The sequence below is a fragment of the Arvicanthis niloticus genome, chromosome 6 (genome assembly GCF_011762505.2).
Source record: "Arvicanthis niloticus isolate mArvNil1 chromosome 6, mArvNil1.pat.X, whole genome shotgun sequence".
Classification (NCBI taxonomy): Eukaryota; Metazoa; Chordata; class Mammalia; order Rodentia; family Muridae; genus Arvicanthis; species Arvicanthis niloticus.
The window spans coordinates 34,936,644-34,953,718 of record NC_047663.1 but is presented as its reverse complement, the minus strand read 5'-3'; the positions used below and the strand labels follow the sequence as shown (position 1 = coordinate 34,953,718).

Here is a 17,075-nt window from a genome sequence, read left to right as displayed (position 1 = left end):
TTGAGACACCTCTTACATTTAATATCAATTTGTACTGTTCTTATTTTAAGAGATTGACTATTGAGCTATCCAGAACTCAGAAATCCAGAGATCTGTCACCACCAGATAATCATGTTAGCCCCCAAAATGATGATACTCCCGAGACACGAACTAAGAAAGCTGGGTCATGCTCTGACATGCTTCTGGAAGGTGGTCCTACTTCAGCTTCTGTAAGAGAGAACAAAGAAGATGAAGATGAGGAGGAGAAGATTCAGAATGAAGACTATCATGTAATAATAGATTTAGATTGGTAATATGTACAGTAGGATCATAGATTCCAGCATAAAATGTGGGGAAAACATTGTCCTACAAATCTTATCCAGTAGTTTTCATTATTGGTGTGTACATGTTGTATAAATGTAATATTTATACAGCATTGCAAAGTTTTAAAAGTTAATTATAGAAAACCATCCTCTGAAACTCTGACACAGTCTAGAAACTGTTTAAATTGTGGATTTAAAATTTTTTTTTTTTTGTTTGTTTTTTATCATTCACTGTAGCTGGTAGGTATCTGCTTGTAAGAGGACTTATGAGTTGGTTGAGTATTGCCAAATCAAATAATAGCTGTAATAAGAATTCACTAAGTGGATTTTGTTTGTTTTTAGTTAAGATCAGGAGTCCAGAGTAGATTTTCTGTAGTTGTTGCTTTTAAGATGGGAGACTTGGGTTTTATGTTTCATTTTACTCAATCTATCAAAGTGCAATTGCTTTAGTCTGAAGCCTATTTTCTTTCCTTAGTAAGTCAATGCATTTACTGTCATCAATCTCTAAGTGTTTTGAGACAGTTGAGCCCTGGCTACCCTGGAATTCAATATGTAAACTAGGGTAGCCTCTGCAAGCATGAGGCACCTAGCTTCTACTCAAGTGTCAATGTCCACAGGTGACAAATGCTTAGCCATTTAAGTAAAATGAATGGTAGAACTTGTAGATAAGGCAGCTGAGAGTTGTTCCGTGCAGGTGGATAGAGAGGCTATGAGGATGAAAAGGACTGGGGGTAGGCGGGCATGACTTAAGTGGTAGATGGATTTGTTTTTGTAGCTGGCTTTGGGCTACAGAACACTACTATGTGACAAAGGATGACCTTTCTGGCTTCTGCTTTCTCAAATTCTCAAGTGCAGAGATACAGCTGTGACCTAGGTGTAAGAAGTTACTTTGTGAGGAGAACCTTATTGGAAACTGACTTTGAATGTGTGAATTATTCCTTGTGGCATTGAGGACCCAGCTCAGATTGATAACTATAAAACAGTAGTAATGGCAGTCAGTAAGGTTGTGTGACTTTTCTCTACTTAGTGGTATAAACATAGGATCAGAAAATGAAACTCTGTTTAGTGTCTTTACTGGAATGACCAGCTGAGTAGAAATGTTTGGAATAAAAATCTTGTTTAGCCAAGTGTGGTGGTGCTTGCTTTACATTCTAGCTCTCAGCAGGCTGAGATAGGAAAATTAAGACCAGTCTGAACTACAATATAAGACTCTTGACCCATAATTCTAAAAAAGGAATGACAGGAAATCTTGTCTTGTCTTGTTGTAGCATGAGCTCTCCGATGGAGATCTGGATCTGGATCTTGTTGGTGAAGATGAAGTGAACCACCTTGATGGTAGCAGCTCTTCTGCTAGTTCTACAGCAACAAGCAACACGGAAGAAAACGATATTGATGAGGAGACCATGTGAGTTCCATGTTAATACTTCTAAGAAGGAATTACTAGAAACTGTAGTAACTGGTTTATGTTAAATATGGAAATATTCAGCACTTTGTTTTTTACATGTAATCTAGATATAAACTAGGCCTTCTAAGCTAAGCTAGGAGTTTTTGTCATTGTTTTATTTACTTATAATTTTTATTGAACAAGGAGAGATGGCTCAATGATTAAGAATACTGGCTGCTCTTCTAAAGGACCTGGATTCAATTCCAGGCATTGATTCAATTCAATTCAATGGCGGCTAATAACTATCTGTAATCTGATGCTCTCTTCTGGACTCTGTGGGCACTAGGCACATAGGTGGTACACAGACATAAATACAGTAAAATATTTAAGATAAATATTTTTTAAAATTCATTAATTTCAATAAATTAATTCAATACATTTTTTATTTTTTGAGGTTTTGGAGACAGGGTTTTTCTGTGTAGCCCTGGCTGTTCTTGAAACTCACTGTAGACTACTGGCCTCAAATTCAGAGATCCACCTGCCTTTGCCTCCTAAGTGCTGGGATTAAAGGCATGCACCACCACTGCCCAGCATGTACATATGTTTTTACAAATTTTTAAAAATGTGTATATGTAATATAGGCAAACTTCAACTTGTGAGAGTTAGTGTTTTACTTCCACTGTGGGTTTCAGGGATGATTTTTTTTTTTATAATTCACTTTATGTGCTTCGTGTTTTACCTGCACACTTGTCTGTATGAGGGTGTCAGATCCCCTGGAAGTGGAATTACAGACAGTTGTGAGCTGCCATGTGGTTGCTAGGAATTGAAACCTGGTCCTCTGAAAGAGCAGTCAGTGCTCTTAACTGCTGAGCCATCTCAACCCCAAATCAGATTTTCAGGGCTGCACAGTAAATGACTTTTACTGACTAAGCTACATCACTGGTCCAAACCTGATTAGGCTAGGCTGCCTATTGTAAGTTTTTCTGGCACTGTTTTATAGCCTTATTCCTTGGAGTGGGAGGAGGCAGGGAGGGGGAGAGCCCTCTGAATCTGAACCTAGACTAGGGGCAACATACCTATGTTGCGGGAAATAATACAAAAAAGGACTGAAAGGCTTCCTATGTTACTGCTGGCAACTCTCAGCTTTTAATTAACCAGTCAGATTTATATAACAATAAATTCTCAATTCACAAGATGCCTACACAATAATTTCAGAGACAAATGATAATGATACAAGCCGTCCACCTTGGCTAGACAAGTTATCCCAATTAGCTACCTGTGACTGTAAGACCACAGAGAATCAGGATCTTCTTCCTGTCCGTCCTCCATTTTGATCCTTCTCCCCAAGTTGCGCTCACTCTCACTCTCTCACCCTCTCCCTCCCTCTCTCCCTCCTTCCTTCCCTTCCTCTCTCTCTGTCTCTCTGTCTGTCTCTCTGTCTGTCTCTCTGTCTCTGTCTTTGTCTCTCTCTCTTTTTTTCTCCCTTCTCCCTCCCTCCCTCCCTCTCTCCCCAACTTTTAGCTCTGTCTCCCTTTTCCCTGTCCAATCACAGGCTACTTTCTGCACTAATATTTTAATGTAATTGGGCAGGGAAAATCCCTGCCACATATCACCCTTTCTGTTAAAAAAAAAAAAAAAGAAAGAAAAAGAAAAACTCTTCTCTAAAAATATAAATTGAGCACATCTATTACCATTTTGTAAATTAAAGGTATAAGATAGACCTAAAACCCAGTCCATCCTTTTTGTCATTAAGATAGAACATTGTCATCTATCCCAAATTTAAAGACTTATAATTCTACCTTGACTGATGTCCTGGCTTTAGATGTATGCCATCTGAAAATCATCCTCTCAAACCTGTTCTCTCAGTGTAAATAGCCTGGGTTGGCTATGTCTTCAACCCTGTCAGAAATCCAAGAATGACTAATATTAACTGAAAGTATATAGGAAGCCTAACACAGTTTTCAGAACTGAGACAAGTTGTAGAGACAGCTGCCTACCTAATACAGCCCCTGTATGTCAGGAAGTTGGAGCATCAGTCATCAACCTTCTGGCCCAGGATTATCTGACAGACCTTTGAGATACAGGAATATTAAGGACTAGCTTATTCTGTCTCGGCAGAACTAAGCTGTCCTAACCTGTAAATTCTGTCCTTTTGCTGGAAAGTAGTTTGTCTGTAGATGAAATGAGACAATTCTTGCCTAGCGGCTGTCTTGCCACAACTGGAGCAACTCCACTGACATTCAGTTTCTTCTTTGAATCCAAGGGACACTGTCAGAAGCAGCCGTGTCAATACAGCAAGTGAATAAATAACATTAAATGTCACATTCTGTGAATTTCTTACGTTTTTGAAAACCAACTATCTACATAAAGTAATCTGGACTGTTCTCCATTAACTACTTTCAGCTATTTCTAATTAAAATTTTGAAAACACCCTAACAAAGGTACATTTCTCTCTCCTGCCGCAGAACTGAGCTAACTGGATGTTGAGAGAAAAGAGCCCTATGTTCTTTCTTACCATTTTAAATACTTTTTTTATTTTATATTTTATACCTTTAGGAACATTTCCAAAGTACTTTTATTTTTTATTTTTTTTTTCTTCTAGATTTATTTTATGACCTTTTTGCCTGCATGTGTGACCTTGAACTGTATGGATGGTCAGTGTCCACAGAAGAGGGCATTGGATCTCCGGAACTGGAGTTAGAGATAGATGGTTGTCAATCGTCATGTGGGTGCTGGGAACTGAACTGTGGTTCTCTACAGGAGAACCACATGTTGTCTTTTTTTTTTGAAGATTAATTTATTTTTATATATTTGAATACATTGTCACTGTCTTCAGACACATCAGAAGAGAGCATCTGTTCCCATTACAGATGGATATAAGCCACCATGTGGTTGCTGGGAATTGAACTCAGGACCTCTGGAAGAGCAGTCAGTGCTCTTTACTGCTGAGCCATCTCTCCAGCCCCGAAATACGTGATCTTAATTGTTGGAGTTACCTTATTTCCAGAGTCTCAAGTGGCTTTTTAAAAATATTTTTCTTCAGTTTTATTTGATAGTAAAGCTTCAGAATTCTGTACACTGTCACAGTGGGAGCTGATCTTAAAATTTCTTTATAGAACTAGCATTGTCTTTCTTACTGTTTCAAATAGTCCTTTGTAGTTTAACTTAAAGTTCAGAGTTGACTTTTTAAGAATAAAAAGGAACCAGCACCCTGTTTTCTGAAGTTGTTTTAGTCATATACAATAATTAATAGTGTGTCTGTGTGTGTGTCTATGTGTGTCTGTGTGTGTGAGGGAGAGAGAGAGACAGACAGACATGGAGGCAAAGTTTCAAGTAACCTCATAGAACTCATTGTGTAGCTAAGGATGGCCTTGAATTCCCCATCTTCCTTTGTGTACCTCCCAAGTATTGGTTATACAGGCATGTACCAGCACTCCTGACTTAGAAGGGTTTTTCTTAAGTATTAAAATGTAAGGTGTGGGTTGGGGGGGGGGGGTGTTATTGTTTTTGTTTTCTCTACCATTAGAGTGTGCGGCTTTTTTTTTTTTTTTTTTTTTTTTTATCTTTGAAATGGTCTCATCATAGCCTAGGCTGCTCACAAACTTGCTATGTAACTGAGGATGAGAACTTCTGGTCTTCTCATCTCTGCCTCCTTAATCCTGGGATTACTAGGATTTCAGGTGGGTACCATACCACTACCCCTGGTTCCACATGGTGATAGCGTTCAAATGCTAGGCTTCCTACGTGCTGGATAAGTGCTGTACTAACTGAGCCACATGCCTAGCAGCAGAGACGATTCATTATAAACGTGTAACTTCTTACAGTGTTTGGATGTAAAAATTAAATATTGTTAGCTTACTTTGATGTTATTTAAAACTTATTTGAATATTAAATGCATACTCATAACTCTGACTAAGGTCTTCCCATAGTTGTATTTAGAAACATAAAACTGATCAAAGTGTAACAACTACAGTTTTTTTTTAATTTTTAAAATTCAGGTAGACTGTCATTTGAGTGTGCTTATACATACATACATACATACATACCCACAGTGCATGTGAAAGTCAGAGGACATCCTGGGAAACAGCACTTGTTCTCCCTTCCAGATAGCACCTGAGGCTCGAACTCAGGTTATAAGGCTTGGTGGCAATTGCCTTTTACTTGCTGAGCCATCTTACTGGCACACAAATACAGATATTAATTTTATTTCCTTTGTGAGAATTATGAGTTGTTGTGAACATGATGGAATTTGTCTATTTGTAGGTCTGGAGAAAATGATGTAGAATATAACAGTATGGAGCTGGAAGAGGGAGAGCTCATGGAAGACGCAGCTGCTGCAGGTCCTCCAGGTACGGAGGCCAGCCTCCATGAGTCACTCTGACTTTTCCTGTGGTCATTTTCTGATTGCCATGTTTTAATGGAGGGTAGCCACTGGTTCAAGGTTCATGGTATTAATGTAGCACTGACGATATTTAAAAGACTAGTAATTAACTAACATTACAAATACTTCTTTGTGCCAGGCACTTTATGATATACTTTTTGTGTACCATAATTATTTATAAAATTCTGAGACAAACTTTAAAGTCTCCACTTATTTATTTATTCATTTATTTATTATGTTTCTTGACATGGAATCTCACTGTGTAACCTGATTCTCTTGCCTTGGTTTTTCCAGAGGTGGAATTACATAGACCACCACACCATGTTTCCAGCTGCTTAAGAAGTCATGATGGAGTTTAAATATTGACATGAATTTTGGTGACAAAATTTATAGTTATTAAAACTGATGTATAATTTGGAACTCAGGTTATAAGGCTTGGTAAATTAAGCAGCTTACCCTTTTTCAATAGTGTAGCAAATAAAGAGTAATTGGATCTTGAGGTTTGTATGGATTCTAAGCTCATTTTGTTGTATACTCTTGACTCTGGAGTGTAAGTCTTACTTGTATTAAGCTTTGGTTATAGAATGATCTAAATATAGCCTCATTGGATCTGAGCTTACAAAGGATATTTAGAAAGCTTATTTTTGGAGTTATACAAACTCAGATTTAGTTAGCTGGTCACGTATTTAGGTGTTGGTACAACTAGGCCAGAACTCCAGGTTGTCTTGTTCTTGGATGCAGTCCTCCACAATTCTAAATCACACTATTCTTCCTGAGAAGACCTTATCGATGTATTGGATGCTTTTCTTTTGGTCTTTAGATCTGTGTGAAAATTAGCTAGAACATTTAAAAGCTGGCCTTTGGTGTCTTTAATCCTAGTTCTTGAAGACCAAGGCAGGAGGATTAAGAAATCAAGGCCAACCTGAGCCTACATTATAAGATCCTCCCGCTTTTTTTTTTCCTTTTTCCTTTTTTTTTTTTTTTTTTTGAATGCTAACTTTATATTACTTTAAATTTACTCATTGTCACAGCCTGGGTAATTTGTAAAGGTTTTATTTGGCTCACAGTTATAAAGAATAAGAAATTTGGAACCAGGCAGTTACATTTGGCATGTTTTTTCTTTTTGGTGGACACTACATATAATTTCAAAGTAGCTCTGGTCATCATAACAGTGAGAAGGAACATCTTAGCTCAGGTTCATTTCCTGCTTCTTATAAAAGTCAGGGTTCCAGTAAATTAGGACCCTACCTTCTGGCCTAATTTAGTCTTAGTTATATGCCAAAGATCCCATCTGCAAATACAATAAAATATGTTTCCAGCTGCTTAAATTTATGATGATGTTTAAATTTTGACATGAATTTTGGTGGCAGATGTGCAAGATCGAGCATCTGTGTATAGGTCCCCTAAACTCCCAGCTTTCTTATAGAGGCAGAGAGTACTACAGAGCTGTAAACAGGATGAGAAATAACTCCTGCCTCCCAGAATCTAGGCAGTTTGATTGTAGCCACACATTAGACTGTCGAACTGCTCTATCCAGAGCATCTGTGATGCCTGCTGTGTAGTCTAAGTCATGTGTACCCTGCCCTACAGGATAGATACTCACTGAATAAGCATGCTTCCTGGAGGCAAGGTCAACTTCCTCCTCTGAAAATCTTTTAAGATTCCTTTGTCTGGTGGGCCTGAAATTCTACCTCAGGACAACCTCCCACCTCATGTAGTTAATCTACAATGATGAGACAACACAGGGTAAATTTAACTGTTTCAAACTGGAAGACTATGTCAAAAGGAAGGAGTAACCAACTCAAAGCAAATCTAAACCCAGCAGGGGAAACATTAGACCTTTTATTATTTGTAGAGTGTATATGCTGTGACTTGATTTCAGGACCTCGTAATCTTGTTAGGCAGGTGTTCTAGGGCTGAGCTAGTTCCTAGCCCATCAAACATCAATAAAGTCCTCTTCATATGAATATGCCAGGACACAAGCGAAGCATTTAGAATTCTCAGAAATTCTGCTCAAAGAGACTACACTCTCAGGTTGTGTGCAGGTGCCTGTGCTGTTACTTTGGGATCTCAAGACACTTAGTGGAGCCTTTCAGACACTTATTGGAAGCTGCTATACTCCCATAGGTCCTTTCTCTGAGTCTATAGACCAGTCATGGGTGTGCATAACACTAAGGCTTACTTTTTGTTGAACTCTTCATAGTGCAGCATGACACACACCTTAGTCGTTTGAGCCATTACAGGGAACACCAACAAGGCAGTCCCTATTCTTTGAAGCCATTGTCTTGATGATTACCATCTAGCTGTAGTTCCCTACTTGGTATCTGTAGCAAAGAATAGCTCTCTCTGCCTTTAATGTAGTCTCTCCAGAGTACCATTTTATTCTTTAGGAGGACAGTGTGACTTTCCCAGTCTTTACATTTTCATCTTGTTTGGTTTGTTTGATTTGTTTTTTGTTTTCAAGACTGGGTTTCTTTAGACAGCCCTGGCTATCTCTGTAGACCAGGATGTTCTTGAACTCACAGAAATCTCTGTCTCTCTCTGTAGACCAGGGTGTTCTTGAACTCACAGAAATCTGTCTCTGCCTGCTGGGTGCTGGGATTAAAGGCATGTGCCAACTTTCATCTTAACTATGACTTTCAATTTTAGGTTGTACATTTGCTCTTGAGTCCTGCTCTTTGCAGTTAAAACTCACAGAGATGCTTCTGTGTGTTTATTCAGATATCTTAGGTCATCACTTTGTCTTCCATAAAGCAGTAAGCATAGTCACAATTCAGTGAAGTTCATCACCACCACATAACAAGAATGACATTTGTATTGACTTTCTAATAACGCATTGCTGGCTTTTCATTTGCCAGTTGGTCAGCCCAGCTGTTTACTAGCATTGCAGTGACAACCACTCTCCTCTTCCCGAGATGTGTGACAGTCTCTGTTTACAGCACTCCAGGCCTTTTTCTAGTCTATGCCTTCAAAGTATTGCAGCCTTTGCCTATTTCCTATCTCCACAGCCACCTCCACATTTTCATTTTCAAGTATTATTACAGCCCCATCCCATTCTCATTATCTATTTTTTTTTTTTGTCTTTTGTTGTTGCTGATTATCTGACGTTCTTAGGACATACACAAAAGTGTAATAGGTCACAGTTTGGAGATCCAAAAATGTGCCCACATCTGCTCAGCTTCAGGTGAGGGTCTGTGGAGTGCATATAACTGCTGTGGCCACCTCTGAGAGAAGCCAGAATACCAGGAGTAACCTTGCTTTGTATCAGCTTGATCTCACGATAACTCAGCCATTCTTGAGAGATCTAATTCAGTCTAGCAATAAGATATTCATTATTGTATGAAATCAAACCTCTAATGGCCTAGTTATTTCTTAAAATTCCTAACACATCAGTAACTTTTAGATTAGAATCAGATTTCAATACAAAATCTTGTACATTCAAACCATAGCACCCATGTTGCCCTTTGTACGAACACTGGCATGTTCTTTTCATATGGGTAAATAAAGGTGTCTCTACCATTTACACTTCCAACCTACACCTTCTGTCTCACTTTTGCCATCCATACTTAGGTTTCCTTTCCAGTCCCATCTCTAGCCTTTGTCTTTCAGATCATGTAGACTCAGTTTTCAGATCATGTAGAGTCTCCTCCCCAACAGAATAATTACTTTACATTTGATTATTGCCAGCACTTCACTTCCTTCCCTTGAAACTTGTATGTTACCAAGTTAAATTGGTTCCACCCTGTAAGTAGTGCCCAAGCTGCGTTGTTAGGTATCTTGTTTGACAGTACTCTCTGATCAGAGCTCCTTGTGACTGTTACATAGCTGTTACTGCTCTGTCCTTATGTGTCCCACACAGTGTGCATTGACAAGGAAACTTTTTGGTTTGCTTTGTCTTTTTCTTTTAATGAATATCTGACAATAGTGCTTTTTCTTTTCTTTTTTCTTTTTTCTTTTTTTTTTTTTTTTACTTTATTTATTTATTTATTTGTTTGTTTGTTTTTTTGGAGACAGGGTTTTTCTGTGTAGCCCTGGCTGTCCTGGAACTCACTCTGTAGACCAGGCTGGCCTCGAACTCAGAAATCTGCCTGCCTCTGCCTCCCAAGTGCTGGGATTAAAGGCGTGTGCCACCACCGCCCGGCGTGCTTTTTCTATTTACCGATTCTTTATTAGATTTCAGATACAAAATCAAATCCAAGTTCTTTAATCTGGACCACATGTTTGTTTGCATTCTGGTTTTGGTTAATTTCATTTTTTAAAAAAAATTGTTTAAAAGTATCATTGTTTTTGTTTGTCTTTGAGACACGTTCATAGCTTTGGCTCCCCTGGAACTTGCTTTGTAGACCAGGATGATCTCAGACATAGAAATCCGCCCGCCTCTGCCTCCTGAGTGCTGGGATCAAAGGCGGCCTTACCACTGCCCGGCTGAGTATTCTTTTGCCTCTGAGGCCAGAAGAGGGCATCTGATAGATAGCCTGGAGCTGCAGTTACTGACAGTGCTAAGCTGCCATGTCCTCCTCTTAAAGGGCAGCGCGTGCTCTTAACCACTGAGCCGTGTGTCCAGCCCTGCCCTCTACATTCCTAAGAAGTCAAGCCAAGCTTCTTTTAAACCCTCTAATGTACTCACATTTTCCTCATTCCCTTTCCAAATGTTCCTTTTCCTCATCCTAGGTGTATATACTCAACTGCAGTTCTTTCATTTTAGCTTACATTTTATTTTTTCTTGGAAGCCCTTAAAACAAAACTGTTTATCTGTTTTCTGCTCTCAGAGTAGCCTCTTAGACTGGGTATCAACCATGTAATTGCTTGTCTTGGCCACTTACTTTTCTAGGTTAAAACTAAAATTGTGTTTTTTCTCCTTTCTATCTCCCTAGCACATCATAACACAGTATCTTAAAGAAACACTTATCATTTTAAATAAATATTATCAATTGTAAAACTATTTTATGCCTACTCAAAAATTTCAAGATTTTTGAGTAGTATAGAAAAATGTAGAGGCTGTGTTAATATAAAATGAGACTGAGGATACGGAAGGCAGGCCTTGGTTGTTTTAGTTCTATCTATCTGTCTCTCGTAAGATGTGTGGTATGAAAATTTTTACTTATAACATTGATGCACATAAGATAAACATGGTTATGTGTTTAAATTAATTGATTCATTCAAATGTTTATTGAGAGAGCTTGCTTAGCATGTACCAGACTCTATGTTTAAGCCCCAGTAGCTTTTTATAAAAAAGTATTTACTAATAATGTGAAGTTTCACTATGTTGATTCCAAGTATTGATTAAATGTCATTCATGTTTTCTTAAAAAAAAATGCATTTATTTTCTGTAGCTCTAAATACTATAATAAAATTTGATGCTTATCTTCTAAGATAACATCTATGTTGAGGGTGTATTAGTGAACAAAGACCCTTATTTTCATTGTTAAAGTTCCGTGAAATTTATCTTTTTGACAAACACTAATGAATATAATGGCATATTTCTAGTTTCTATAAATATGATGAGAAAGACTCCTGTACTTTATAACTAAAGATGAATTTATTAGAATAATTAGCTAAAATATGACAATACATTATTTGGACAATAGGTCATTTTGGACAGACTCTTTCCTCAAAGAGGTTCAGTGTAATTCCTCATTCTTAAGTAAAGGTTATGTTTGGAACAACCTGGCCAGCATCACCTATGCTAGATGCATTTAGCATCATCTGTGATAAGATGTTCTGACCTGTAAAGAACATATCTAACTACCTCTGTAGTGTTTAAATCAGAGAAGCCCTTAACTGACAGAATTATCCAAATACGGACAACAATCACAAATCAGAGAAGCGTAATTTAATATTCTTGATTAAATTCTAGAAGATAAAAAGTGAGCATGTGGGGAAAACTTATGATCTATAAAAAATTTAGAATTTAGTTAATAACTTAGCATTTCAGTATGGGTTCATTAGTTGTGACAATTGTATCATAGTAATGAAAGATGTTAACAGAGAAATGAGTGTGAAATATATAGGAGCACTGTATACCTTTTCTATAATTCTGAATTTTCTAAAAATCGAGTAAGTGCATAAGAGATTAAAAGCTTGAATGGGATTGTGTGGAGCATTTCTAAACTTTCAGGCCAGGCCCAGGCCGATTCCATAGCAGAAACAACACAAGCAAACAAAAGCAGTGAAAAACAAAGCTGAAGACAAAGACTAGAATTTGAGGTTATGTTCTAACCTCTAGAACTTTATGGCGCGTGTGCGTGTGCGTGCGCACACACATTCATTTTCTCCCTCTCTCCCTCCCTCCCTCCCTCCCTCCCTCCCTCCCTCCCTCCCTCATACACACTCATATACTTTAAAATAAGCCCTAGACAGTCAGGGCTACATAGAGAAACCCTGTCTTTAAAATGAATGAATGAAAGCTCGTAGGACTACTACATTTCTAAAGCATGCTGACCTTGAAAAGGTAATTATTCAAAACATCTGTTCTTTCTTTTGAGACAATATTTCACTATGTGGCCTTGATTGGCCTGGAGCTCAATATATGGACCAGGCTGGCATCTAAAATGAATAGATACATTTTGTTATTTATTTATCTATGTATTTATAGGATCTCACTTTTGTAGCCTTGGCCTACCTGGAACTCATATAGGCTAGACTGGCCTTCACCTCACAGCAGTCCTTGTGGTGCAGCCTCCTGCAAGTTGGCATTATAGGCATGAACCACACCTCACTTGGCTGTTGAATGTATTAGCATTTCTCATCATATTTTAGAATTCTTTGGTTATTTCTTCATATAATTCTTTGCAGTTTTGTGATTCAAGTTATGTGTTGCTATAATATGAGGGACCCACACATTTCTGAAACTCTGGTTTTTCTTTGTCTTTGTAGAAAATGCCAAATTCAACCGTAATAAGATACCACTGTACATTGGTCATAATGGTTAATATTTCTTTTTTCTTTTTTCTTTCTTTTATATAGCTTGGGTTGGTTTTTATCTTGTTATGTAGCCAAAGATGACTTTAAATTTCTGATCCTTTAATCTCCAACTCTCAATCTCTCAAGTATTAGGATTACAGGTGGTATCACCACACTTAATCTGGTTAATATTTTAAAAACTGGCAGTACTAAATGCTAAGCATATAGAGACATGGAAACTCTTATTCTGTTCATGGGACTGAAGACTTTTTCCTGCCTTGACCCTGGCGTGCCCCAGGTTGTGTACTTGATATACATACATAGTCTGTGTGGTGCTTTGGATGAGGTTGGTGATTGCTTTTGAATTCTGGGTAGTGACAAGGCTCATGCTCAGTGTTGTTCTAGCGTCCATCACTTGACAGTATGGTTTCTTTGTGATTTTCATTTTGAACATGATCTAAGACACAGATCTGCAGGCAGGTCTGCAAGCATTAATTGTTTTTTTTTTTAATATGTGCAGATGCATACAATATGTTTTCTCTATTTCTTTTGCAGGTAGTAGCCACAGCTATGTGGGTGCCAGTAGCAGAATGTCAAGAAGAGCACACTTATGCTCTGCAGCTACCAGTAGCTTACTAGACATTGATCCTTTAATCTTAATACATTTATTGGATCTTAAGGACCGGAGCAGTATGGAAAATCTGTGGGGTTTACAGCCTCGCCCATCTGCTTCACTGTTGCAGCCCGCAGGTAAAATAATAATCTGTCATTTTTTCCTTTGGTTCTCTGGAAGAACTGTTAAATTTCTATCTGTGTATCTCAACTGAGAATTGAGACACAGTATGTTTCTATAGTAAAATAATTTTTATTGATTTCATATGAGTGAGTTTTTGACCAGTCTATTCTCCATTTGTGCATGTGCATGTACTGTGGATTGAATTCATGATCTTGGCATGCTAGGCAAGCTGTGCCTATGGCTTTCCCCAATTTTTTCCTGTCATTGCTCAAAAGTGTTATGTCAAAAACAAATTTTAAATGTCTTTTAAAAAGGTTTCATGGCTAGGGTATGTTACTCATTGTATGGTATGATATAGTAATCTCCCAGCACACACATATCTCTGTGTTTGATCTAACACTTCTGAGAACAAAAGAAAGTTCTATTGATTGCCTTTTGCATTGTTTCTAATTGATAGTTGGGCCTATATATATGGAGAAGTACAGTTGGTCTCTTTGTGAATGGATTCAGTTTTCAGACCTGCTTTTCAAAGGGAAATGTATCTAATTTGAACATAGAAAAAGGTTGCATAGATATTTATTAAATGAAAAATGCATACCATTGCCATGGTGGCACACAAGTGTTATCTCAGCATGGTTAGGACCAAGTCATGAGGATTGCTCTGAGTTTGATTGTAAACTAGGCGACAAGAGAGTTCAAGTCCAGACTAGACTATATTGTTTGTTTTGGTTTGGTTTGGTTTAGTTTGATTTGGTTTTTCGAGACAGGGTTTCTCTGTGTAGCCCTGGCTGTCCTGGAACTCACTCTGTAGACCAGGCTGGCCTTGAACTCAGAAATCCGCCTGCCTCTGCCTCCCAAGTGCTGGGATTAAAGGCGTGTGCCACCACTGCCCAGCTACTATGTTGTATAACCTATTTCAAAAAACAGAACAACAGCTGGACATAGGGGTGTAAGTTTTTAATCCTAGCAGTTGGGAGGCAGAGATAAGCCAATCTCTGTGAGTTGAAGCCCAGCCTGGTCTACGTATTGAGTTATAGAATAACCAATAGATACATAGTGTGAGACCCTGTCTCTCCCACATACAAAGAAACATCAAAACCTGAGAAACAGTATAGAATTGTCCACAGTATTTTATGCCAAAGTTATTTAAAAGAATAAGGCATTATTGAAGTAAGATATCTGTATAGACCAGTCTAGCCTCTTTGAATCTGAGCTAAAGCTGTTTGATACAGACAGTGATTTACCACAAAAAGCTACAGTTTACAGACCAGTTTTAAGGACTGTTGACTAACAGTGTGCTTGCCTAGTGTGTGCACAGCCCTTGGTTTCAGCCCCAGCCCTAGACTCCCGAAGTTGGAGAAGCAGCATTTTTGTTGGAATGCTTTCTACAACGTTATTGCTATGTAATAAAACAGACTGACCTTTCCCTGGCCTTTTTGAACATTAGTTTTGTATCTGGTCAGGTATGTAGACAGGGATTTTGGTGATACTCAAAGCCACAGACTCATTTTCTGAACAAAATCATAGAACCTCTGTGTAGATAACAAAGCCTGAGCTACTGTAGTGGGTTGGAGGTGACAGTACACATCTCCTCAGTACGAAAGATTATCTGTAGCTAGGTTCTGGGACAGTTGCCTTTATTTGTGGTTCAAGCACATTCTGTGTAAGGGTTTGCTTAAACTGGTGGTTTTCAACTTTCTTGATGCTCCCACACTTTATTACAGTTCCTCATGTTGTCCATAGACAGACAGTTTTATAGTTTGATTTACAAGTAGATTTCTTTCTTTCTTTCTTTCTTTCTTTCTTTCTTTCTTTCTTTCTTTCTTTCTTTCTCTCTTTCCCTCTTCTCTTCCTTCCTTCCTTCCTTCCTTCCTTCCTTCCTTCCTTCCTTCCTTCCTTCCTTTCTTTTGTGTGTGTGTGTGTTTTTTTTTCTTTCCCCGAGGCAGGGTTTCTCTGTGTAGCCCTGGCTGTCCTGGAACTCACTCTGTAGACCAGGCTGCCCTTGAACTCAGAAATCTGCCTGCCTCTGCCTCCCAAGTGCTGGGATTAAAGGTGTGCGCCACCACTGCCCTAGGTAAAATCCAGTTTTTGAAAGTGTTTAATGTCATTGGAGAGGATATAGGCTCTATTAACAATATAATCGCTGTTTTGGAATGTTTAGTTTTCTATGTAAAGTTAATTCTAGGGCAACTTGAGTTTTAAATCTAGATGACTAAAATAAGGGGCCCAGCAAAAAGGATGGCACAGGTAATAAAAGGGGACTTTGGGAGAACGTTACCAAAGTGGTGCGCCTGCTGGATAGCTAGAATCGAGGTACATCTTAGAGGTGATGCTGCTGAATTAAAACTGAAGATATAAAAATAAGGATGTGTTTCAGCACTGTTTGTCAAAGAAGAGAGCCGAGAGCACTAGCCAACATGTCTTATAAAAATGAACCAAATGAAGAGTCTTTTAGAAAAGAGAAAGTCCAAGAAAACTAGTTAGGGAGCTAACCCCAGATTCTGTCTGTTCACTAGCAGATCAGGATATAGGTTTCAGCTGCTTCTCCAGCAACATTTCTATCTGGGTGCTGTGATGATAATGGACTAAACCTCTGAAACTATAAGCCAGCCCTCAATGAAATGTTTGTTTTCTAAGAGTAGCTTTGGTCATGGTGTCTCTTGATGGTAATAGAACACAAATCAAGATACATGGTACTCAAACTAGTTTGGATTTTGGAGCATTTCATATTTTTTAGATTAAGTCTACTCAACCATTAAATAATATATTTCAAATTCTCAAACCATTCAACTCACTTTGCAGTTTTGAGTATTTTGGATGAGGCTCACCTAACCGACTCCAAGAAATTGGGGCATGTGTGTAATAGAAGTAGAAGGTAAAGCTACCATTAGACAACATATAATCTGGTAGCTAGTCTTGAGCCTTATGTGCAATGCTAAACTTTACTAAATGCTTTAAAATGCCATGTGGGTATTCTGAGCAGAAAGTAGTATCCAATTTGGTCTTTAGAAAACATTCTGGCATCTTTGGAACAATAGATAATTAGGAACTGAAAGGTCACAGGTTTGGGGCTTAAGAGGGACATTGTGGCAGATTGTCTTTTTGGGTAAGAGTTTTATCAGAGGTGATATTAATGCTATTGAAAGATAGCAGCATGGTGAGCACTTTAAGGGGAGGTTAGGCCCAAGAGATGTGTGTGTAGCGGTGTGGGGAGGTAGAGTTCCAGGAAGAGGTCTCATGAAGAGGGAAGGTTTTATCAGGAGTGTACAGCTAGGCTGTGTCTGATTCCTAGGCAGCAAAGAGAGGGAATTCTGGGGGTGGAATCTGTTACTTCAAGGATGTGGAGGAAACGAGTGAGGAGGAAGGGTA

General features: G+C 38.4%; 1 protein-coding gene across 4 annotated transcripts in view; it reads left to right on the top strand.

Moving 5' to 3' along the window:
• Nucleotides 1–17,075, top strand: part of Trim37 (tripartite motif containing 37) — a 136,007-nt gene that overhangs the window by 54,807 nt on the left and 64,125 nt on the right. For all 4 annotated transcript variants that reach the window (XM_034505959.2, XM_076936083.1, XM_034505957.2 and 1 more), the window contains 4 exons: nt 51–269; nt 1,571–1,707; nt 5,950–6,035; nt 13,526–13,720. In XM_034505959.2, coding sequence (XP_034361850.2) covers nt 51–269; nt 1,571–1,707; nt 5,950–6,035; nt 13,526–13,720 — 637 coding nt within the window. The remainder of the gene's footprint in view (nt 1–50; nt 270–1,570; nt 1,708–5,949; nt 6,036–13,525; nt 13,721–17,075) is intronic.